Here is a 22,631-nt window from a genome sequence, read left to right as displayed (position 1 = left end):
AAGCTCAGCCGGTGCCCACCGGCTGTGGCCCTCTCCACCTCCAGCCTCATAGTGCTTCAGCTCTGTTTATAAAGTCCTTTTATTAAATTAATATAAAAATCTCTGTATTTACATGGGGAGAGGTGCACGGCAGAGAGGCAGCAGGACCCCCTGTTCCCAGCCATGAGGCGCTGAGCACAGGGGGCAATGCCCACCCATGTCCCCGTGGACATCCCAACCTGGTGCCCCTCTCCACCCCGTGCCACCCTGAGAAGGGACATTGTGGTGCTCATGGAGGGTGTGAGGGCAGTGGCCATTCTGGGGGGCACCGAGGGCTGGGGGGGTACAGAGGTAGCAAAGTGGGAAGCCCCAAGAGCTGGCAGGTAGTTGGGGAGCAGGGGCTGGCTGGGGGTCAATTGGCTGGTCCCCATCCCAGGGAGGGAGCAGAGGCACTGGATTGAGAGTGCCCACTCCTGTGCTGAGCCTGGCATCAGTGGGTTCAGGGTGGGCACACCCCAGCACCTGCCAGGGGGCCCTTGTGGCTTCCGGGGACACAGGGGGGTGGATCTCAAGGGTCTCACTGCCCCTTGGTGGTGTCATCATCATCGTCGCCCCCAGGACCAGCCTCGCGGGGCATGTGGTGGTGCTGGTGGCGATCCCAGAGCTGGTGCAGGGCGGTGGTGTCGGCCTCGGTGGTGCTGGCGGTGCTGTCGCGGAAGCTGGCGAGCGGCGGGCGCACCTTCACCCCCTTGCCCGTCAGTGAGCCCTCGATGGCCTTGCGCAACTGCGGACACCCCAAACCCGTGGGCAAACAGCTCCAGGTGCTGCTCTGTGCCCCTCCAGCCTCCCTGTCCCCTGCTCACCTCCTTGAGGGACACCATGCCCACCAGCCGCCCAATGCTGGTGACGAATGCATGGTCCAGGCCCAGCAGAGAGAAGATGGTGTGGGTCTGCAGGAAGAGGGGGCTGAGTTGAGGGTCTGGGGGTTGTGGGTGGGGCTCTGGGGTGGGGTGTGGGCGCACCTTGTGCAGCGAGGTGTGCTCCACCAGTTGGAAAGGCGCGGGGTCAATCTTGGCACTGCTGAAGTCCACCGGCTGGTCCAGCTGCTGTTCTTCCCACTCCAGGATCTGGGGAGGTGCCATTGGGCAGGGTAAGGGGTACGGCCTCCCCACAAGTGCCAGCAAGGGCCCTCCCATCCTCCTTACACCCGTCTTATGGAGAAGTCTGGGTTATCCACCCCCTACCTCCCCATGCCCACCTCATGCTCTGGCATCCCTTTGGGATGTCTGGGATCCCTCTGAGCAGGAGGGTCCTGCCTATCTCTGCCCAACCCCTCACCTCTGCTGGAGTCATCTTGTCACCCAGAATCATCTCCTCCTGCAAGAGAGGTGTGTTGGAGCAGCCCTGAGGGCGGCAGGCGGCTCGTCCGCACGCCGCTGCGGGCAGGGTCCGGGCAGGGCGCAGCAGGGTACCGCGAGGCGCAGGCAGCACATGCGGGAGGGCACGGCACGGTACCGGCAGGGACCGGCAGCACATGGGCAGGCCGGGAAACATGATTGGTTGACAGCACATCGGTCACACCCTGATTGGCCACAGTTGGACAAACCAAGCTTGTGATTGGTGGAGAGAATGCAAGATGGGCCATGATTGGCTGAGCAAAGTGGGGCAGATCCCGCGGTTGTGATGGCTGGGAGGCTCCACATCCCGATTCCTGGGAAGGTTTGGGATGGGGAGGATGCACACCAGGATTGGTCGGACGGAATCGTAACTGTCCAAGATGGACTGCACAGACATAGGCCCAACGTGATTGGCCAAGCAGAATCTTGCCAGGCCCCTGATTGGTTCAGAGAACTCCTGCCAGGCTCTGATTGGCTGGGAGGAGCTGTGCCCACGCTGTGATAGGCTGCAGCTTACCACAATGGAAATGCGGACGCGTTTGGCCTTGTGATAGGCTGTGCCCTGGGCCTGGCCCGTGGGAGAGACAGCAGTTAGGGCATGGCATGGCATGGCATGGCATGGCATGGCATGGCATGGCATGGGTAGAAATGGGATGGGGTGGGATGGGATAGCAAATGATGGAAAGGGATGAGAAGGGACAGGCAGGGTTGAACAGGAATGAAAGGGATGTGATAAGAATGGGAAGGGCCAGGCAGGGCCATTCAGGGATGGGAAGGGATGGGGAGCGCCAGGCTCTCACCTCGGTGGGCTCTGTGGTGGCGTTGGCACAGAAGAGGCTCTTGAGGGCGATGCCAGTGTGGTCAGTGCTGCCAGCTGCGGGAGGAGAGGGGGTGTCAGTGGCGGGGACACAGTGGGGCCAGGAGGCCACATGCAGACTCACCTGGGGGGCTGTCGGCTGGGCTGCTGGACACCCGCTTCAGCGCCGGCTTCAGGGGCTTGCGGAGTGCGGGGCGGGCAGGGGTGCCTGAGGAGGTCTCTGTGCTGATCTGTGGGGGGATGGGGTGGTAGGGTGACGGTGGTGGGGGACACCCTGACCAGGCATCCCCCAAGACGGTTGCAGCCCTCACCTGGAAGCGGATGCTGGAATCAGAGAGTCGGTGCCCATCCTCGGACAGCACCTTCTGCCGCAGCGTCAGGAGGCGGCGCTGGGGACTGAGCTGGTTGCTGAGCAGGGCCCCCACCTGCGTCCGCTCAATGGAGCCCAGCAGGATCATGGACTCTGCCAGACACAGCAAGGTGCCACATTGCCTCCTGATGTTCCCTCTGCCACCCACCATGGCACAGTCCATGGCTGCTGTGGATGCTGGCAGAGCCCCTGCCTGTGTCTCACCAGCTGACTCCACCAGTGGCAGGTTCTTCATCTTGGTGCTGTGCAGAACCTGCTGCAGGTCCCGGTACTTGCAGTTGAGGGTGACGTAGCGGATATCCCGCACCATGATGTCCTCCACCCGCACGTTGTATTTCCTGCCCAGGGACAAGAACAGTGGCCTCAGAGTAATGCCACCGCCTCCCCTTGTGCCTTGGGGAAGGGTTTGGGGTGGGGACAGGGGACACAAACTCACTCCTGGTGCCCCCAGCCCAGCTCAGGGAGGTAGGGAAGCTTCTTGATACGGATGATGCTGTCGTAGAGGGAGGGCTGGAGGCTCTGGGCGACGGCATTGGCCAGGATGACAGCGATCATTACAGGCAGGATGTGCGAGATCTGCCCCGTCAGCTCGAAGACGATGACGGCCGTGGACACCGTGTGGGTGACAGCGCCCGACAGTGCGGCCGCTCCTGTGACCACCGCCAGGAGATGGGGGAGCTCTCAGGTATTGCCAACCAGGCTAGGTCCCCGCCCTGGGTTCCCCCCTCTAGGGCATCCACCACATACGGAGCCCTTGAGACCATCCGGGGACACGCCCAGTGGTGGATCACTCCCAGTTCCAGGGACCATCACCTCAGCTATGGGGCAGCATCTCCAAATGATGCCCACCATGGTGTCCTCGTTCCAGCTCAGTGCTTACCCACCACGGCGTAGCCCCCCGGCACGATGCGGTAGATGTTGCTGTCCGTGTGGATGCCATCAGGGAACCAGGCTGCCATGCTCTCCCCCACCAGGCGCCCAAAGGCTGCCCCTGCAGGCAGAGAGGGGTGGGAATGGGCACAGGGCTCTCCCAGTACCCGGCTCAGCCTGATGCCCTCTCCTCTGCCTGATGCTGCCAGGGAAGGGGACATCTGGAGGGACCCACAGCTGCCCAGTGTGGGCTGAGAGGTGGCTTCCTCCTCCCACTGTGCCCACACAGGGTGCAGAGTCTCACCAATGACGAAGACGGGCATGAAGGCTCCACAGGGCACTGGGATGGTAGTGGCCAAGGCTGACATCCAGAACTGTGGGGCAGACACCCATTAGTTGCCCTTCCTGACCCAGCCCTGCCTCCTGCCCCTGCTGTGACCCTCAGCTGGGTGCTGTGGAGCAGCACGTGGGCACCGCACCCTGCAATGGGGCTTGGGCTCCTGCCAGGGGCACCCTGCCAGCTCCTCTCTGGTGGCACTTGGTGGCATCTGGCCAGCACCTCCCTGGTGGCACCTAGGAGCAAGCAGCCAGAACCTCCCTGGTGGCATGTTGGTGGCTCCCAGCCAAGATCTCTTGGATGGCGTGCCGGCACCACCCAGCAAACACCTTGGTGACTCTTGCAGCAGCCACCCAGTGCCTTCTGGTGCCACCTTTCTGGTAACAATCTGGCACCTCCCTGATGGCATCCAGAAAATCCTCTCCATAACCTCCTGGTGGTACCTTGGGGATGACAGGGGAAGTAGGCACCCACCTTCATGAGGATGAAGACAACAAGTGTGACGAAGACGTTGGAGCGGGGATGGAGCCAGGCTTCCAGGATGCCCAAATATTCAAACTCATCATTGATCCCCTGCTTGGCCCACGTCTGGTTGTCAAAGAGTGTCACCAGGGTGTCCTTCTGGGTGAGCTGGTGATGGGCAGGGGTCAGCTGGGGTTTGTGGTGGCCCTGGGGTGGGGACTGGTGTACCACCCCACGGCAGGTACCTGGCCAGCCATGAACTGTCCAAAGCCGGGCGGGAAGGTCAGCGTGGAGATGATCAGCGTCACCAGGGCAGGGAAGAGCAGGCGCCTGGCAGGGTGGCACAGGGCAGGGGGTGATGTTGGTGCAGCCCCAGCTCCACCATCCTGCTGCTAGGGACTACTGGGCACCTACTTCTTCATGAGGAAGCGATTGATGGTCTTCTGGCGGCGCATGAACTGCACAATCTTGCGGTTGAGGTAGACGAAGAGTGCACCCCCAAAGCCGCTGGCGATCCTGGGCAGAGCCAAGGGAAGAGGTGTCCTGCTGCCACCACCAGCGCCACCACTGCTACCACTGCCACCCCTGGGGCCGTGGGATGGGTGCTGGGATGGCTGCACTCACCCAATGACGGCAAAGGCAGGCAGCTCCTGCAGGTCGAAGGGGAAGTCGAGGCGGAAGCGAGTTTTGAACAGTGCCGTGATTGTCTCTGGGGGATGGTGGGGCTCAGTAGGGCTGGGCAGGGGACCCCTGTGCCCTCACCCTGCCTGAGGTACCTTCATCCTTGTTCCAGACAGCAAGGACACGGAAGATGAAGGCGCTGAAGGTGGCAGCGAAGAAGCCGCGCCAGTAGTTGCGGACGGCGAAGAAGGTGGAGGTGACCTCGATGCTGAAGAGGACGCCTGGCATTGGAGGAAAAGTGCACAAGGGAGGTGGAGAAACCTAGGCAGGCCCCCGGTGCCTGGCATGCTTCCCACCCTGAGTCCACACTCGTGCACAGCCCACGGGGGTCTGGCTGCCCCACGGACACACTATGGGGTGGTTCAGGGGCTTCCCTGGCAAAGCACATGGCCGGTCCCACCTGGGCACAGTGGACACAGCACAGTGGGCCAAGCACGAGTCTGCACGAGCGAGAGGGTAGCACAGGGATGTGGGCAGCAACACGAGGGGTGGCACTGGGATGGAGTGGGGTGCACACAGATGGACAGACAGACAGGGCAGCAGGCAAAGGGCAAGGAAAGAGTCAGACACGTCACCAACCTACGGGCAGGGCTCAGCGGGACTGGAGTGGGGAGCTCCCTGGAGCGCAGGGCGGCAGGGGAGAGGACAAGAGCAGACATTACACATCTGGGAGGATGGTGCCCGCTCCTCCCTTCCTCCTCCCTGCTGAGCAGTACTGCCCTCTCCCATGCCACCTGTCCTGGGGGTCCTGCTTGCCTCTCCAGGTGGACCCTGCTGCCTGGGCGGGAGGTGTGGGGGTTGTGGGGAGGCCGGGGGGACCCTACCTCCGATGGGGGCGGCGAAGCAGCAGCCAACACCAACAGCGCAGGCAGCTGCCAGCATTTCAATGTTTCTTGCCTCATTCTGTGAGGGAGACAGGAATGAGTGGGGCACTGCCCCCCCAACCCTAGGCACTGCCAAACCTGCTGGTGAGCACAGGTCGATCCTTCTGGGGCCAGCCTGCCTTGCTCACCTCGTAGAAGCCCCCAAAGAGGGAGAGGAAGCGGCTGAGCAGGGCTGCACACATGCTGGCGATGTGGACAAAGGGACCCTGAGAGGACAACAGGGGACTGAGGACATTGCCCTCAGCCTCACTCCCTGGCCCCCTGCTCACCCTGCCCTGGCACTGCCCTCACCTCCTTGCCCAGGGGCATGCCGCTGCCCAGGGCACACGTCAGTCCGATCACCTTGGCCACAAAGGTCTTGAGGGTGAGGTACTCCTTCAGCACGACGCCCCGCAGGATGGTCTTCATCTCGGGGATCCCTGAGCCTGGTGATGTGGGGACAGCCTTGACCAATAGCCATGAAGGGGGGACACTGCCCCATGGTTCTGAGGGCTAACCTTTGATGCTCTGCCACACCCCACTGCCACAGGGAGGTCCCAGAGACACCTCTTCCCTCAGTACAATTGGCAGGAACAGCCCCATGATTATGTAGGCTCAACCCACAACCCCACAGGGACCCCAATTTCACAGCCCCCAGGAGACCTTCTGAAGATCAGGTCTTAGCCCTAGGAAGACCTCCAAGCCTGCAAGCCTCATAGCCCAGGAGGAAATCCACACCTTAACTCAGAGGACACTCCCTGAAGACCTCTCTCTCATAGGCCTTAGAAGATCCCCAACCCCATAGCTCAGGATGGCATCCAAACCATAGTCCCTAGGAGACCCTCTGAAGACCAGTCCATATGCCTAGAAAGACTCCCAGGACCTCCAGGGAGACACCCAGGCACAGCCCCAGGGAGTGGACACCCTGTTTAGGGTGCAGGCAGCTCCTTGATGCCCTACCCACGGCCTGAGGGGCAAGGATCTGGGTGAAGCCAGCTGAGAAGGTGATGAGCACTGTGGGGTAGGTGACCCAGGCCATGTACTGCAGCAGCACGTTGGTGTCCAGGCCCCCGTACATCCACTTCTGAGCTGTGGGAACAGCCAGTCAAGTGGGTGGTGGGTGGCAAGGCACATGGCATGGCCCTATGGCATGGCCACTCCCTGCCCTGCCACGGCCCCAGGAATCCACTGGTACCCGCTTACCTTGGAGGCACGTGGCGATGGCGAAATCCATGGCCCAGCTGACCAGTGCCATGACCAGTCCCAGCAGTATGAGGAAGACCCAGTCCTCACCCACCTTGGAGATGAGGAACCGCTGACACTGCAAGGCGCAGACTGTGGACACAAGGGCGGGTTCAAGGCTGGATGCCCCAGGGATGGGCACACTGAGGTGGCAGAGCCAGGCTGGCAGCAGCAGAAATGCTCACAACCAGCAGCACTGACCCAGCACAGCTGGCACTGTTTGGTGCAGGAGCACTGCTGTGTCCAGCTGTCACAGCCAGCTGACTGTGCACAGTCACACACGGCACCACTGGGCATGCACCTCCCACCAGCACTGCCTCCCTGGCACGGCCCCAGATAGAGGGGCTGGGGGCCCCCGGTCCCTGCAGCGTGCCCGGCTATTTCGGGCCATTGTGTCCCTGCTGCCCGGCGGGCAGGTGGCATTGTCCTCGGCGCCGGTGTCCCATGACAGCCAGAGAAACTCTATACCGCGTGGTGGGGTGGGCAGCCGTGTCCAGGCTGTGCCGTCGTGGGGCTGTGCCCACCCGTGTCCGTATCGCGGTGACCCTTACCACGACAGGGCGCACAGCGGCCCTGGCTGTACTCCAGCAGCTCGGAGGGGCGGCGGGGCCGGGCCGTGTCCCCCTCCTGCAGCCGCAGCCGCGCTGCCTCGTCCTTGGCGAAGGTGCCCAAGTCCTGCGTGTAACGCCCATACATCTGGGGGAGAAGGAGTAGGCAGGAGTCTCAGGGCGGCTGGTACCCCAACCCTGGCACCCGGGGAGGGAAACTGAGTCAGGGCAGCAGTGGGCATACTGGCATGGCCTGCCAGGTGAGGGAACAGGCATAGCATCCCAAGGCAAAGGCGTGGAGGCACCTGTGGGAGTGCCCGACTGCCCTCCAGGGCGTGGGAAGGAGCCAGGCAGATAAGGTGAGTGTGGATCAATGCTGGTTGTTTTGCCTGCATGCCCAAAGCAGGCAGTCGGTACCAGTCTCTGGCCCTGCCCAGGTGCCCCAGGCACTGGACTGGGGTGGAGGGTGGGGAAGGGCCTCCAGCGATGGGAGCGTGGCCAGCTTGGCCAGGAAACTCTCTGAGGGCTGGTATTGGGGTTGTGCTGGAGCTCTGCAGGCACCACATTCTGACATTGCTAAGAGCAAGGCTGGGACACCCCCTCCAAATGCAGCCTTGGCAGGTCATATGTGACATGAGCTGGCTGGTCTCAGCTGGCAGCAGGGAGGCAAGAGGACAGTGAGGGACAGGATGTCCCCCTAGTTCCAGGAGAGGGGGAGCACAACATCAAGCCCAGGGTCGTCCCTGGGCTGTGAAGAGGGGGATCACATAGGGATCACCGCCCTTTCCTCGGGTGCCTCCTGCCTGGCTGCGGCACGTGGCCTGGCCCTGGCAGGGGGTGGCCCTGGCAGTGCCCCTCAGGCTGGCCAGGAGCTCTTTGTGCCCGTCCTCCCCGCTGAGCCGGGGGCATTTGTCCCACACTGGCGGGCACTGCCAAGGACTCGGTTGCTTGGTTTCCGCCTCACTTCCCCCCGCACGACCTGAATGCCAAGCGCCAGAGGTTGGCCCGGCACAAAGGGAGGCTTCAGGGCCGTGGGGGCCCTGCCAGGCTCCCACGTCGGGACAACGTGAGCCCCATGCTGATGGCGTGCCCACCCACCGTGCCGTGCCAGCGCAGCGCGTGGCTGCCTGGCTGGGGCGCAGCCGCCCTCCTCCCCGGCATGGCCCGTGCCCGCGCCCGGCAGAGGGGCAACGCCACGGGTGGGCACCGCGCTCAGCACGTGGGCAGCCCAGCCCAGGCAGCTGGCAGCAGTGCCCACCCCGCATGCCCGGGTCCCGTTCACAGCCCCCTGGCCTGCTGGCACATGACAACTCCCCGTGGGGATGGTGTGCAGGTGCACTTCTCACGGGGCAGCGCTCCTGCCCAGGTCCCTTTGGTAGGGAGCAGAAAGCAGTCAGAGCGGCGCCGGGTGGATTCTCTGCTGTCTAATACCCAGGCTGTGCCCAGCAGCGGGAGGGAGGGTGGGGATGTAGGCAGGGAGAGAAGGATGAACTAAGTTCCACTGCTGACCCTGTCCTGGCATGGATTTTCCCCCAAACTCCAGCTCAGCATGGGCTCAGCAGCTCCTTGCCCTGTGGAAAAGAGCTGGGGGGAAAGGCACGACCACCTTGAGGGGCCAAATCCAGCATCGGCTGCCAGAGGAGGACCCCAGCCCTGCACGGGGTCTTGAATTCAAAGGCTCCCTTTGGAAAAAGCTTGTTTGCTCTGGAAGACGAAATGGGCCAGCGCCCCAGGAGTGCTGTCACCCTGCCAAGCACTTGCCTGCCTGGCCCCACTGCTGACCCATGGCCAGCCCAAACCAAGATGGAAGCAACCCCAGGCTGAGTGCCCCCCAAACCAGCTCTGTGTCTACCTCTTGGGGCTGTGCCAGGGGCTGCCATACTGTCCCCCCAGGTGTTGGGGCACACTTTGGGATGACCAGTCCCAGGTGCTCCAGCCTGGTTGAAGGTGGTGGGATTTTCTCCCCCTCTACCTCACTTTGGAGCCCATCCCACTTGTAACAGGGATGCAAGCAAAGGGGTCATGCCACCCTGCTGCCACCTGCCACCCCGTGCCACCCCATGCCACCCCTCTGCCCCATGCCACAGCCCCACAGGCAGGACATGGGACCCCCATGAGTGCCCAGTGCTGAGCAACCACAGCTACTGTGCCCACTGCCCTGGCATGGCTGTGAAGGCCAGTGGTGGGCTTTCTCCTTCCTCCTCCTCCTCCTCCTCCTCCTCCTCCTCCGCTTGGGTTATTTTTCCACAAAGGCCTTTTGAAACACAAACAGCCCCGGGACTCCGGCCTCTGCCGTGAAGCAGCTGAACAATCACAGTGCCGGGCGGGCAGGGAGCGGGCACAGGGGGGGCTGGCGGGGCACTCGGGGACACAGGCACGGGCCAAGGCCACTGTGTTGGTCCTGAGCTCCTGCGCTGCAGGCACCGGCTGTGCCACAGCCCCTTGGGCTCTGCCAGCCCATGGTGCCTGCTGTGCCCGGGTGATGCTGCGCCTGGGGTGGGCACTGGCATCTGGTGCTGCCGTGTCCCCGTGCCAGCCTGTCCCACAGCAATGAGCTGGCTTGGCAGTGGTGCCCACCTCCTCATGGCCAATGCCAGCCATCCTTGCCCTCCAAATTTCCCCTAGGGGAGATTTTTAAAGGCAAGGGGTTGGGGGGTCCTCTGGGCTGGCAGCGGGCAGGCAGAGGCCAGGGGCTGTGTGTCACGCTGCCCGTCTTAGCCAGGCTCTAATCACCCTGAGCAGCTCTGCAACGAACAAGGGCAGTTTGTCAAGCTTAATCCCCCCCACGGGGCTCGTTGCTCCCTGCCACAACAGCCTGGCATGTGGAGGACACTGGGGCTGATGTGCACCCCAGCACCCTTGGCATGCCAGGGGTTCCGACAGACACCTGCCCAGCATGGGGACCCCAGGGAGATCTTTAGGTCTGGGGCCCAAAGACCCATGGCATCCCAGGGCTGGTGAAATCTGGGGAGGGGAAGGGCATGTGGACATAGCTGGGCACAACCCTGCAGGCTGGTGTGATGGCTTGGCTGTGGGCACAAGCAGCAAGAGCTGTCCCCAGGCTACCCAGCTCAGACCAGCCCATGCCAGGCTCCAGCTGGATCCTGACTGTCCTGGCAGGTGCTGGCAGGAGCTGGTGGTGCCTCAGATGCACTGGGGAGGGCTGGGCACTCCTCCTGCCCAGCACGTGCCCAGGCAGCTTCCAAAATGCAGGTGTGAGGCTATGGGACAGGATCCCGCCCCCAGCCTCACCCATGAGCCCCAGGCGCTTCCACGAGCCTCACTGAGCCCAGAGGTCATGGGGATGGGCACCATGGAGCACTCAGGGCATGGGTGCTACCGTGCCCAAAGACAAGGAGGGCAAAGTCTGCTGGTGCCGAGCACGGCTACCCTGATGCCAGTCCAGCGTGCCTCTCCCCTCACGCGCTGCCCGCAGGCTCCTCCGCCCCGTGGTGCCCGGCTGGGATGGCCTCTCTGCTCACCCACCGTGACCAGGGCGCCCAGGGGGGCCATCCGGAGCTGGCGGCAGGGAGAGGCACCGCCACCACTCACCGCTGTTCCTGCCCCCGACTGCTCCCTGACTCAGCCCTGCCGGGAAGGACCGTGGGGTCAACAAGGTCGTGGAAATGACGGCACAGCCGGGGCTCCCATGGCCAGCAGGTGTCCTGCAGCCACCTGACAGCGGCGGCGCAGGGGCAGCTTGGGGTGAGCACTGAGGGGCACTGCCAGAAGAAGGGTTTGGGTGCTGGGAAAGGCAGTGCCCAGGGTATATGGAGCAGCAGTGCCCTGACGCTGCCCCGTGCGCCCATGCTGGGTGGGTAAGGCCCAGCAGGGCCCGCCCCGCACACAGCAGCCGGCTCTGGCTCTCTTGGGCAGCTGTGGGCACAACTCTGTGGCCACGCAGTCCCTGCTTCCCTGCACACCTCCCTGGCCCTGCCTGTCCGAATGCCTTTGCCAGGGCAAAGTACCGTCCGCCTTGGGCACCGTCCCAAGTGGAGGCCAGGGAAAAGAACCTTTGCCCGTGATGTTTGAGGGCCGTGGGCAGTGGAATGGCTGGGGAAACAGCGGGGAAGGAAGACACCCCAGGACAATGGGACACCCTGGTGCCAGTGGGGAGGCCTCTGAGGCAAAGGAGTTGTAAACATGGGGCTAAGGTTGCAGGCAGGGGAGATACCGTATCTTGGGGGCAGAGGGCTGGGGACACACCGTGCGGGGGAGAGAGGCGTGCCCGGCTGGCGCCTCTGGGAGTCCCCGCAGGGTGGGCATCCCTTCCCAGTGAAGAGGGGTGTTGCCAGAGGGTGATGAGGTCTGTGCAGAAGTCCTGCCCTGGGGGTGGGGGCTCAGCTAGGCTCCTCCACAGCCAGAGGGGGGCTGGGGGTGACATCCCAAACAGGAGACAGCATCCCAAACAGGGCACCGCAGAGTTCTGCCGCCCCGAGCGGGGCAGCACCCCCAGACCCCCAAAACCCCCGGGTGTTCCATCGCGCCCCGTCGAGTCCTGTGGCACACCGGTGCTCGGTGCCCGCCCGGTGCCCCCGGTACTCACCAGGGTCTGCTCATATTGCAGCGCCCGCTGCGCCTCGCTCTCGGAGGCCATGGTGCCGCCGCTGCCGCCGCTCCGCTCCGCGCCGTCCCGGGGCCGGTGCCGCTGCCGGTGCCCGCGGCGGCCGCGGCTCCTCCCGGACCGCGCGGGGCGGGCCCGGGGCACTGCCCGGGGGAGGGATCGGCCGCGCTCCGCCTCCGCCGGCAGCGCCCGGCATCGGCGGCACCCGGTACCGGTACCGGCGGCGCCGGGCACCCAGGGCCCGGCTGAGTCAAGAGGAGTCCGGCCGGAAACTCTGTCCTGTCCCGGGACCCCATCCACCGTGGCCTTTGCCCAGGATGGCACCCCTGGGCGATCAGTAGGTGCAGGTGAGAGTAAAAGCTGGCGTGGGTGACATGAGCACGGGCCAGCTTCCCCCGGGACACCGTGCTCCCTCTTCCCACAGGTACAAGGGGCTGGCTTGGGGCTGGACGCTGCTTCCCTGTGGGTTCCCCCCGGTCAGATGTGGGAAAACCGTGCTGGGGCACTGCAGACGGTCACCTCCAGGCTCATGGCCATGCCTGGCTGGGGGACAGATCGGTGGGGGCAGAGTCCCTGAGGTCTGTCTTGTCATGAAGGGCACGGGGGCACCTGTCAATGCCCAAGGAGGGCAGGGCACCTTGGCACTGTGGGGACTTCACCACGCAAAGCTGTCAGGGAGCTCATCCTTACCGTGATGCTGTTCAGCGTCCCGGGACTGTCAGCCTCAAGTGAGAGAGGTGGGCTCTGCTCTTCCTTGCTGAACTCGCTTGGCAGTAGAAGCTCAGTCCTCTCCAGAGAGGCACACGGGTCGACCTTGGCACTGGCAATCCTTGGGGAAGGCGCTCCAGCATGGCAGGCTGGCTGCCGGGACCTCTGCCTCACTGCCGCCACGGGCTCAGGGACGACTGAGGCAGATGGCAGGGCCACGCTCGCCCTCCTCCCCAGGGCAGAGGATGGCACTTTTGTAGCAGGAACTGGGTGCAGGGAAAACCAGAGCTGTGGCACTGCTGGGCTGATGCTGCGGGATCAGGAACGGGCTAGTTCTCACTGCCCAGGTGCCACCCTCTGGTTTGATGTTGGCACCCTCAAGGGTAGGTGACGATGGCTGGGCTGGGGGCTGGGATATCTCCTGTGCCAGTCTGGGAGGGTTCATTGCCCGACATGAACCAGTTTGAGGCAGGGAGGTGACAGAATGGGTTGCCCGCTCATTGTATCCCCAGGCACGGAGCTCCCTCTTGCTCGTCAGCTCCTGGCACTGCCCCGTGGCAGCAGGGATGTTCATCCGGAGCGGAAGCCCTGTGCCAGGACACATGCTCTGCCCACTGCCACCAGTGTGCCTGGCTGTGGGCCACCAGCGTACTGCAAGGCCACCACAGGTGATGCCACCCTGCTGGCACAGGTGCCTGCGTGGCTGTGGGTGCAGGGCAGGACACCCAGCTTAGCATGCAGTCCTCTGTCCCAGCCCAGTGTGCCCCAGTGCCATCCTCCTGTTGCTCTACCAGTACTCCAGTCTGGCCTAGTGTCACCCTGGGTGCAGCCCCAGTATAGGCTAACACTGTCCCACTACAGTGTCATGGTTGTGCCACCATCCCTTACTGCTATCCCAGTAGAGTCCAGTGCTACTTTCCCTACAGCTCTGGCACTGTTCCAGTATAGCTCTGACTGTCCCAGTCATCCCAGTGTACCCCAGCACAGTACAAATGGTCCCAGAGATCCCTCAGTCCTCCACATTAGGGATCAAAGGGCAGGTGGCAGCATTGGGTCTCCCATGGGCCCCACGGGGCCTTAGCCCAGTGCAGCTGTACCGGGGTCACCGGGGTTGTGCTGCCCCAGAGCACACACAGGGGTCTGCCCTGCACAGCCATGGGTGTCTGTGCCCAACCCTGGGCATGTGGCTGGTTGTGGGTGCTGTAGGACAAGGGCCTCCATGGATGGCAGCTGGATTGGGGCCCCAGGCTGGGCTCTTTTTGCCACCATGGAGTTGTGGGGAACAGAGTCCTGCTGTCTCTGTACTAGCAGGCACCACCACCAAGCACTGTGTTGGCAGCCTCTACCGTGGGCAGAGGTTGGCATCGTGGCTCCAGCCCTGGGCACTGTGCACTGCTCTGGTCTTCTCCAGTGCCACCCCACAGCCCATAGGGGTGTCCTCACCCTGGCATTGGCTTTCACACCCCGTATCCCCAACCCCAGCAATGCCAAGGCCTGAAAGTTTCCCATGGGATGCAGGGGCACAGCCCTGTGCCTGCTGCTGCTAGGAAGAGACAGGAACCAGGTGGGCAATAGCTCTGGTTTTAATAAATACATCTTGACCTCCATCCACTGGCACCATAAATTATGTGAGAAACCCGGCCGAGACAGGGTGGGTGCAGTAAACAGGGGCCAGAAGGACTTTACACTATGTACAACATGGGCACGATGCCCGCTGGCCAGGGGGGCTTGGAGTGGCAGGGCAGCGGGTGCCCCAGCCTCCATGAGCCTGGCCACTGCCCACTGGCACAAGTGGGTAGGGCAGTCCTGGCATTGCAGTCGTGCTGAGATGGGGTGCCCAGGCTGGGGGCCAGGCCATGTGCACCCCACTGTGCTCCTCTGTGCCCCCCGCCCTGCACGGGCAGGGGCAATGAGTAGTGGGGCCCCCCCATGCCACCCAGCGTCGCTGTGTGCTTGCCCCGCTCTGGGCAGCAGTCGCTGCTCAGTGGCTCCGTGACTCCACCTTGGCGTCGTGGACCTTCTCCCGTGCATCTGAGGGGGCATCAAGGGCTGAGGGGGGGAAAAGTGGGGTTGAGAGATGGACACAGGGGCTGCCAGGAGGGCACTTGGGGTGGTTGTGCCAGCCCTGGCTCAGCACCAAGGAGACTGGGAGGTGCAGGGACTGCCACAGTGTTTGGGCAGTGGTGCCTATGTGCGAGCACTGCACTCACCACGGCACTTGGCACAGCAGGGGTTGTCCCTCGTGGCAGGGCTAGCGCAGGCGGATGGGGGGCACTCCTGGCGCTGGCAGTGCGTCTCCCCCGACTGGGGAGCAGAAAGAGGGGCTGAGCTCCAGGGTGGGGGGACGGCAGCTCCTCAGGGTGCAGTGGGTGTCCGGGGTGCTGCTCTCCCACCCATTCCCAAAGCCCTGGGGACTGGCACAGTGGCGCCTTCCCTTCCCCTGGTGCTGCCCTAGGCTGGCACACTCACCACACACCAGCACAGGATACACTTCATTTCTCCGAAGGGGGGCACGGACGGGTGCCAGCTCTCGTTGTTGAGGTACCAGCGACGCCCGAAGCGGCACGCCCGTGGTGCATCTGCCTGCATGGAGTCAGCCAGCTCCGGGACACTCTTCTCTGGGGCTGCAGGAAAGGGACTGGGAGGGTGCCCGCCTGTGGCATTGCCAATGGGGGCACACAGGAGCTCTGCAGGGAGAATGGAGGGCAGGAGAGGGGTGCAGGTACCTGGGCACTGCTTGCAGCAGTCAGAGGGGCTGGCGCGCACGGGGTTGGCGCAGGTGAGCCGTGGGCACTGCACCTTCTCGCAGTGCACTTCACCTGTGGTGCCCTGCAGGGAGGGCACAGGGCTCACGGGAGGCACAGGGCAGTCAGCTCCCCATGCTCTGGTTTGAGCCTCAGCTACAGTGCCTGGGAACTGAGAGCACCCACAGGTGCCAGACCAGGTTGGGGGGCAAGTCTGGAACCCACACCCACCTTGCAGGTACAAATGGCACATTTGATGAGGCCAAACGGGGGCACGACAGGGTGCCAGCGAGTGCCAGAGCCTCGCCATGTCTTGTCGCCGTCGAAATAGCAGCCTGGAAGAGGAAGAAGAAGAGGAAGTCACAGCCCTTGTGACTCAGCTTTTGCAGAGCTGACCCCTCAGCCCATGCCCGCAAGCACTCACCCTCGCTACTGTCCCGTGCCCGCTCCAGCTTCATCTCTTCCTGCTCTGTCTTCTTCTCTACAAGGAAGAGGAAGGCCATAAGGGGGTGCACACGGTGCCAGCAAAGTCTCCGAAAGGGACCTCCACCTTGTTTTCACAAGGAGCACCCCTGGCCACCCCCCAGGTACCTTCACAGATGGGACAGCACAGCTCTTCGGGGTGCACCTGGTGGGTACAGTTGAGGGGCTGGCACAAGATGGGGTCGCAGATCACTGTGCGCTTCTGGAGACAACAGAAATGGGGCTCATTAGAGAGGGGCATTACTGATGGGTGCTGCCCCTTCAGCACAACCCCCAGTTCATACCTGGCAGCTGCAGATAGAGCACTTCTTGTCATAGTCAGGTGCCCAGCGGGTGCCATGTGCCCGGTGCTGACCCTCAAAGAAGCAGGAGTTGGGGTCCTTCTTCAGCTGCTCCAGGTTCCTGGTCTTGGTGCTCTCAGAGAGCTCAGCCTGCCCCAGGGACTCCCCTGGGGCCAGGCGAGTCCCTCCTGCATGGCACTGGTTGGGAATGTGCACCTGGAGGTGGCAATGAGCAGGAGGTCACTTCCCATGCCGATGCCTGGCTGCCTTCCATGGTCAGGCTGGTGAAGGAACCACCCATGACCACAAAACACATCAGGCTGTACTGCTGGGACCTGGTAACAGAGTGACTGTGCCCTTTCCTGCTCCAGGCAGCGCCACCCGGCCGCAGGCAGCGCCGCCCGGCCGCAGGCAGCAGTGGGGGTGGGTAGGGGTGCCCTGCCCGATGAGGACCTACCTGTCCCCGCATCTCCCCACTGGGGTGTGCTTTGGTGCTGACTTGCAGGAAAGCAGTGCCCTGGGCCAGGTGCTGCAGCAGGTCGGCATCCAGGTCTTTCACCACCCCCTGAGCCTGTCGTGGCAAGAGGGACACCAGGGTGGGGATAAGGTCTGGCCCAGCCCCTGCTGTGTGGTGCCCTGACCCGGTGCCCACCTCACCTCAGTGCTGTAGAAGCCCTTGAGCAGGCGCTTGTGCTGGTGGGGGCGGGTGCCCATCTCCCCCAGCTCAGCCACTCCATGGATGTGGGCACTGACAGTGCCATCGCTCGGGCGTCCCAGCCCCGCCACTGAGATCTCGTAGTGCAGGTGGCAGTGCTCATCCAGCGAGAGCCAGGCATGCCCCCCGGCGCCACTGTGCACCGGGGGGGACACCAGCTGCCCTGCCAGTGCCACGGGCATCTCTGCGCACAGACAGGGACCGTGGGAAGGTGTGGGTGGTGTGTGGGAGGGCTTCCCCACTGCTCCCCATTACCACCCCGCATGTCCCTGGTACCTGTGTAGCGGGCGAGCAGTCCACTGTAGGGCAGGGAGATGATTTGGCCCCGCAGCTCACCCTCTGCCCAGTCTTTGGTGGCCACGTTGAGGAAGAGCTCATTTTGTAGAAGCATGTGGGCATCGCGGGCGCTGGGGCTCTGCCAGGCACCCCAGGCCTGCCACCCATGGGAGACCATGCAGATTGGGACAGGGACTCACCCAAAGTCCCCATGCCATCCCTCCCAGCATCGACTAGTGCTCACCTGCCCATCCTTGTAGCTGGGTGTCATGTCAAACAGGATGTTCCTCTTGCTTTTCCGTCGGGGTTTGGTCTCCAGTGTGATGCCCACCACCTCGCTGGCAGTGCCCACCACCTGCACCTGTGGGTGGGGTGCCAAAGGGCAGTGTCAGGGTGGCAGATACACCTGGGACCCTCGAGAGGGAAATGGGTGCCCACCACTCACCTGATACTCCAGGGTGCCATTCTCATGCAGCGCCAGTTTGGCTGAGCCCACAGCCCCGGTCTTGGTCGGCAGCAAAGCATCCGCTCCGCATAGCACGCTTTGAATGGCTTCAGCCCGGGGAGAGAGGCACAAAGGTGGGTGAGATTGGCACGGGGGTGAGCACAGTAATCCCCCTGCACCCCTGCGTGCCTGCCCTGTGCTCACTGTCACAGCTGCGGCGGGTGGTGATGGTGCCAGCCAGCTGGCGTGCGTGCCGGCCCTCTGTCTCAGCCACGATGCGGAGCTGCCCCTGCACCAGCCACTGCAGCTCTTGGGCAGACAGATCACTCAGCACCTCCGCAAAGTCGGGGTCCTGGCAGGGGTGTAGAGCGCCATGGATCAGCCCTGGTGCTCTGGGCACCGAGGCTGCCAGGGCATGTGGGGGAAGAAAACGCTTTACCTCCACAGTGATGTTGGCGTGGACCTCCCGTAGCGTCTGGCCCTGGTGCAGGATGCGGACCCTCAGTGGGACCCACGGAGATTCTGGACATGGCAGAGGGGAGTGGACCCACTGGACCAGGCGTCTGCAACCACTGTCAAACCTACACCTCTGTGCCTACCACCTCCAAACCCCTGGCACTTTCTTGCCAGTTGCCTGCCCCTGTGTGCCTGGGCCCTCATCATTCCCTCCAGCATGCCCTAAATCCTTGCAAACCCACAATGCAAACCTATCCTTCTTGCACAATGACCCTCACCCCCCATATGCTCTGCAGTACCCCCAGCCCCCCTGCATAGGAGCACACCATCCCCTCCCCACCAGGCGCACTCCAAATCACATAACACACTGTATGCACACCTCACCCTCCACCCCACTGCACACACAGCCCCTATACCCACCCTGAGCCCCACACCCAGCCCAGCCACCCATCCTGACCCCACAGATGCTGACCCATGCATCCTGAGCTGCAGACATGCCATGCACTCCTTCAGGTCTATGCAGCCCCCTCTGGGCAGTGCCTCCCTCCCCTTCCCTGCCCGCCCTCACCTCTTGCTCCAGGCTCCAGCAGTCCCCGGGCCATGAGGATGAAGTGCAGGTTGTTCTCTGTGTCGCTCAGTGTCAGCATGGCCATGCCCCCAGCACCCAAGTGCAAAGGGTTCGACGAGGTCAGGATGGCACCAAATGTCTCTGTGCAGGGACAGGGACATGAGGGACGTTCTGGTGGGCACCCACTGGGTGTGCATGCAGGAGCTGGACTCACCTGCAAAGAGTGCCCGGTGCTTGAGGATGTGCCCATGGACCTCTCCGGAGGGCTGTGCCCGAGTGATGAGGGACACACGGAGTTGTTCCCCCCGCAGCAGCTGCACGTTGGCTTTGGACACCGTCCTCCACATTCCACAGAGCTGTGGGTGATGAACGGAAGGGCTGGGCGGTGGCTGGGGGGCACCACACGCCCGGCAGGGGTTGGAAGGGGCACCGTGCCCCCTGCCCTCCCAGTCCCTCTCACCATGCCATCCTCGGGGGCAGCGCTCTTCTGCACGGGGTGTTCAAACAGCACGTTACCCTCGGGGTCACTGAAACGCACCCGGCTCGGCCGCCCCAGCCTGCGAGCATGCGAGGGGTGAGCAAGGGCCGCGTACCTGCCCTTCCCCTCCCCCTCACTCAGCATCGGGCGCAGGGGTGTGTCGCACAGGGCATAAAGGGGTCACCGGGGGTTTGGGATGGGCAGGAGAAGGAAGACGTTCTCCTGGCGTGCCAAGTGCTAGGCTCTGCCCGCCCATTCCAGGACTAGCCCAACACTGCTGTCCTGCCAAATGCCAGCTTGGCATGGATTCTCGGGGGTCCCCTATCCTGGAGCAGTGTCTAACTGGTACAAAGCAGGATGAGGGTCTCTGCCGGGAAAGGCACCATGGCAGGACCCACGGGGAGCTGTGTTCAGGCTGTAAATAAGGAGCATTTTCGGCTCCGCTTGGCTCCCCCTGTCAGAGCTGGAAATTAGTCACCACTTTACTATGCAAAGGGGCCTGGAAGCGAGGAAGAGCAGAAGAAACTGGAGCGGGAAGAAGGGAGGGAGAGGAGAGGCTCTGCTGCTGGCGGGCATCCGGGGAGGGCATGGCAAGCATGGGGAACCCTGGCAGCAGTGCCAAGGCACTGCCCTCCAGCAGAGCCTGCAGGGTGGCACAGCAGTTCTGCCAGCTGCACCCACGGGAGCCCTGGAACTGTTCCCATTTGTTTACAGTCCAGATCTGGAGGCAAATGGGTGAGGCTGGGCCGACACTGTGGGTGTGCCGAAATTCTGGCTGCTGACCTAGGCTGGAGCCCAGCACACTGACCCCCCTTCTCCAAATCTCTCACTCTGTCAGTGCAAGAAGGCTGTGACACCATGGGGGGATATCAGAAAGGAAACTGAGGCACAAGCACTGTTGCATTCCCCCCCCCCTTTTCCAGAGAGCTGCCTACTGTGCCAGGCTGGACAGGGGGCAGGACTCACCGCTCGTAGCTGATGGAGAAGAGCAGGGAGGAGCGCAGCAGGGTGAAGCGAGCCTTGGCCACGGCGCTGGATGTGGGGTGCCATGGCTCTGGGCCACTTGTCAGCAAGGCCACAAACTCTGGGGAGGAGATGCTGCTGCTGAGGGGGAGCATGGGGGGTGCCCCACACTGCTGCTGTTTGGGTGGGTGGCTCACCTGTGCGGGCATCATCGCGAGCCAGGCCCTCAGAGCTGAGGTAGGAGCGGTCGTTGTAGGGCTTGTCCAAGTCATCCTCCTTGTCCTGGAAGTACTCGAAGGTGTCAAAGCGGAGTGCAGGGCTCTTCTCTGGGGGGCCTGGCAAGGTTGGCATGGGGTGGACACAGGAGATCATCACACCAGGCTGCTTGTGCCCAAGAGCTTGGAGTGGGGGACAATAATAAATCACCCCTTTTGAGATAGACCAAGATGTGCCCTGTGAATCACTATGGGGCTCTCAGACGGGGCATGCTGTGCACAGGCACATGGTCAGGCAGGGCATTTAGCCCTGTGTGCCTTCTCTGCACTCCTTTCAGGCTGTTCCCATCAGGGCTTTCCCCTGCCCATCATATCATGGGCACTGGTGACTTTCATAACAGATTGACCAGCCCTTTTCAGGGGGGTTTGCAATGCCCGCTTTCCCAGGCCAGCAGGGGATCCTGGGGGACTGGTGGGGGTTCCCTGCAGAGAAGCACCCATTCTCCTCACCTTTGGGGCAGGTGTGACAGCAGTGTCCAGGCAGCAACGTGGCCCGGGGACAGGTAGGCACGGGACAGTCCTGCTTCATGTTCTTGCAGTTCACTTTGCCCACAGGCTTCCCCCGGTGGTTCCTCTGCTGTGGGGGGCCAAGAAGACCCCAGGAAAACCGTGCCAAGGTGTGCCAGGCCATTTCTAGGTGTGCCAAGTCATGCCTTCCCAGCACAGCATGGCTTCCCCCATATTTTTCCATCTGGAGCCCTGGACACCTTGCACAGTCCCCAGATTCCTGTACGGCAGCCAAACCAGGGCCCCCTCCCCACAGCCCCCAGCCTCTTGACCAGCTGTGCGTGGCCCCGCCAGCCCCGGCCTCGGGGAGCTGCTCGGAGGGAGGGAGGAAGGGGCCCGGAGGCCATCCCTGAGGAGGGGGAGGAAGAATGAAGCCTGATCCTTTAAACCCCCCTTCTCCTCCCCCCTGCCGCAGGGGAGGACATCCAGGTGTCCGGCTGGCTGAAGGGATCCCGCTTCCCTCTTCCATGGGAATGAGAGGAGTGTATTGAACAGAAGGGTCGAACTCCCTCCTTGCCAGCCCCCTCCCCAGCAGACCCAGGTCCTGGGGGGTCTCCCAGGGAAAGGGGTGTGTGGGGGCACTCACCGGCTCACAGTGACAGATAACGCAGCGCATCACCCCGAAGGGCTCCCCCAGGTCCGGGTGCCACGTCTCCTCCAGAGCATAGAAATGCCCCCCGAAGGCGCAGCCTGCGGAGACCCCACCACCACCCACCGCCGTCCCCAGTCACCTCCGGGCCGCGGGCACCCCCCTGCCGCAGCCCCGGACCGGCCGGCACCGCCCCGCCGCCCGCTGCGCTCCCGGTGCCGGTCCCAGTGCCGGTCCCGGCCAGCCGGGGGGCCCGGGGCGGAACGCGGGGTGCCAGAGAAGGGGGGTGCAAGCATGCGATGCACGGACGGGGGTGCGGGTGGCAGGGAGGGGGTGCCCGACACGGAATGCGTGACGGGGGGTGCGGCAGCGGCTTGTACAGGACCGGGGGTGCGCGGAGCGGGGGAAGAAAGGGTGTAGGGCAGGGGGCTCCTACCTGCCGCCCCGCCGGGGGGCAGCGGGTCCGTGTCGGGCCGGATGGGCAGGGCGAGCTTGGGGCGGGCGGCGCGGCCGGGCAGGGGCCGGAGCGGGAGCAGGGCGAGCAGCAACAGCGCAGCGGCGCGCATGGTGCCGGCCGGCCGAGGCGGGCGGACCGGGACCGGAGGCGGCGGCGGGGAGGGGGGGCCGGGCGCTGCCGGGCGCTGCCGCCGCCTCTGCCCGGCTGCCGGCTCCGGCTCCGCTTTATAGGCGGCGGCATGGGCAAGCGGGAGCTGCGAGCCCTGTGCAAACAAAGGCCCCGCTAATGAGGCGCAGGCAGCGGCCGGCCAGGGGGGATGCGCCCCCCGCCGCGCTCCGACCCCCCCACATATCCCCGGGCCCCGGCCCCGCCGCCCCCGCCTGGCACGGGACGTCCTGTCCTGTCCCGTCCTGCGGCACCCGGAGCACGCGGCTGCCCCGCCAGGCAGGGGTACCCCCGCACTCGGGATGTCCTGGGGACCCCCCCCCCCCCCCATTCATTGCTCGCCTTCTCCCCGGGCATGCGGTTCCCCCGAGTGCAGAGCATCCTTACTCAC

General features: G+C 63.8%; 2 protein-coding genes across 6 annotated transcripts; both read right to left on the bottom strand.

Annotated features, from left to right (window-relative positions):
- Positions 1-61: 61 nt before the first annotated feature.
- Positions 62-13,203, bottom strand: CLCN2 (chloride voltage-gated channel 2). 5 transcript variants are annotated; one of them, XM_053986596.1, is made up of 24 exons: positions 12,821-13,203; positions 7,570-7,714; positions 6,980-7,111; positions 6,737-6,865; positions 6,089-6,222; positions 5,926-6,003; positions 5,738-5,816; positions 5,009-5,134; positions 4,857-4,941; positions 4,647-4,748; positions 4,478-4,562; positions 4,245-4,400; positions 3,738-3,807; positions 3,444-3,554; positions 3,000-3,213; positions 2,768-2,901; positions 2,505-2,656; positions 2,318-2,423; positions 2,177-2,250; positions 1,894-1,944; positions 1,318-1,356; positions 1,002-1,106; positions 843-929; positions 62-763 (listed from the first exon to the last, which is right to left on the bottom strand). In XM_053986596.1, exons 2-24 carry the CDS (start codon positions 7,712-7,714, stop codon positions 557-559), a joined length of 2,601 nt encoding a protein of 866 aa, XP_053842571.1. In that variant the 5' UTR covers positions 12,821-13,203; the 3' UTR covers positions 62-556. The 5 variants fall into 5 exon arrangements, with proteins under 5 accessions (XP_053842571.1, XP_053842573.1, XP_053842572.1 ...); XM_053986598.1 differs by having other exon boundaries at positions 6,737-6,860; XM_053986597.1 differs by lacking the exon at positions 12,821-13,203 and adding an exon at positions 12,113-12,203 and having other exon boundaries at positions 6,737-6,860.
- Positions 13,204-14,405: 1,202 nt separating this feature from the next.
- Positions 14,406-22,290, bottom strand: CHRD (chordin). The gene is made up of 23 exons (XM_053986765.1): positions 22,055-22,290; positions 21,616-21,719; positions 20,973-21,099; positions 20,445-20,582; positions 20,251-20,368; positions 19,267-19,363; positions 19,021-19,162; positions 18,807-18,947; positions 18,222-18,304; positions 17,987-18,134; positions 17,783-17,889; positions 17,582-17,698; positions 17,338-17,494; positions 17,004-17,245; positions 16,804-16,917; positions 16,350-16,562; positions 16,174-16,267; positions 16,007-16,063; positions 15,814-15,917; positions 15,565-15,667; positions 15,308-15,462; positions 15,049-15,142; positions 14,406-14,887 (listed from the first exon to the last, which is right to left on the bottom strand). The coding sequence occupies exons 1-23, from the start codon at positions 22,182-22,184 to the stop codon at positions 14,820-14,822; spliced, it is 2,853 nt and encodes a 950-aa protein (XP_053842740.1). The 5' UTR covers positions 22,185-22,290; the 3' UTR covers positions 14,406-14,819.
- Between the last annotated feature and the right edge of the window lie 341 nt (positions 22,291-22,631).

Source organism: Vidua macroura, chromosome 10 (assembly GCF_024509145.1).
Source record: "Vidua macroura isolate BioBank_ID:100142 chromosome 10, ASM2450914v1, whole genome shotgun sequence".
Taxonomy (NCBI): domain Eukaryota; kingdom Metazoa; phylum Chordata; class Aves; order Passeriformes; family Viduidae; genus Vidua; species Vidua macroura.
Note: the sequence above shows the minus strand (reverse complement) of the source record. Positions and strands in the feature narration are given on the sequence as shown.

Excerpts from the sequence above, each read along its gene's own strand:
- CHRD (XM_053986765.1), bottom strand. The coding sequence starts at position 22,184 with ATGCGCGCCGCTGCGCTGTTGCTGCTCGCCCTGCTCCCGCTCCGGCCC. Across the intron at positions 18,305-18,806 it reads GCTGGAGCCTGGAGCAAGAG|AATCTCCGTGGGTCCCACTG; the intron begins GTGAGGGCGGGC and ends TGCCATGTCCAG. Across the intron at positions 14,888-15,048 it reads CTGCTGTGCCAAGTGCCGTG|CCCTTGATGCCCCCTCAGAT; the intron begins GTGAGTGCAGTG and ends TCCCCCCCTCAG.
- CLCN2 (XM_053986596.1), bottom strand. The coding sequence starts at position 7,714 with ATGTATGGGCGTTACACGCAGGACTTGGGCACCTTCGCCAAGGACGAG. Across the intron at positions 6,223-6,736 it reads CCTTGCCCCTCAGGCCGTGG|GCTCAGGGATCCCCGAGATG; the intron begins GTAGGGCATCAA and ends CCACATCACCAG. Across the intron at positions 2,424-2,504 it reads ATTCCAGCATCCGCTTCCAG|ATCAGCACAGAGACCTCCTC; the intron begins GTGAGGGCTGCA and ends ATCCCCCCACAG.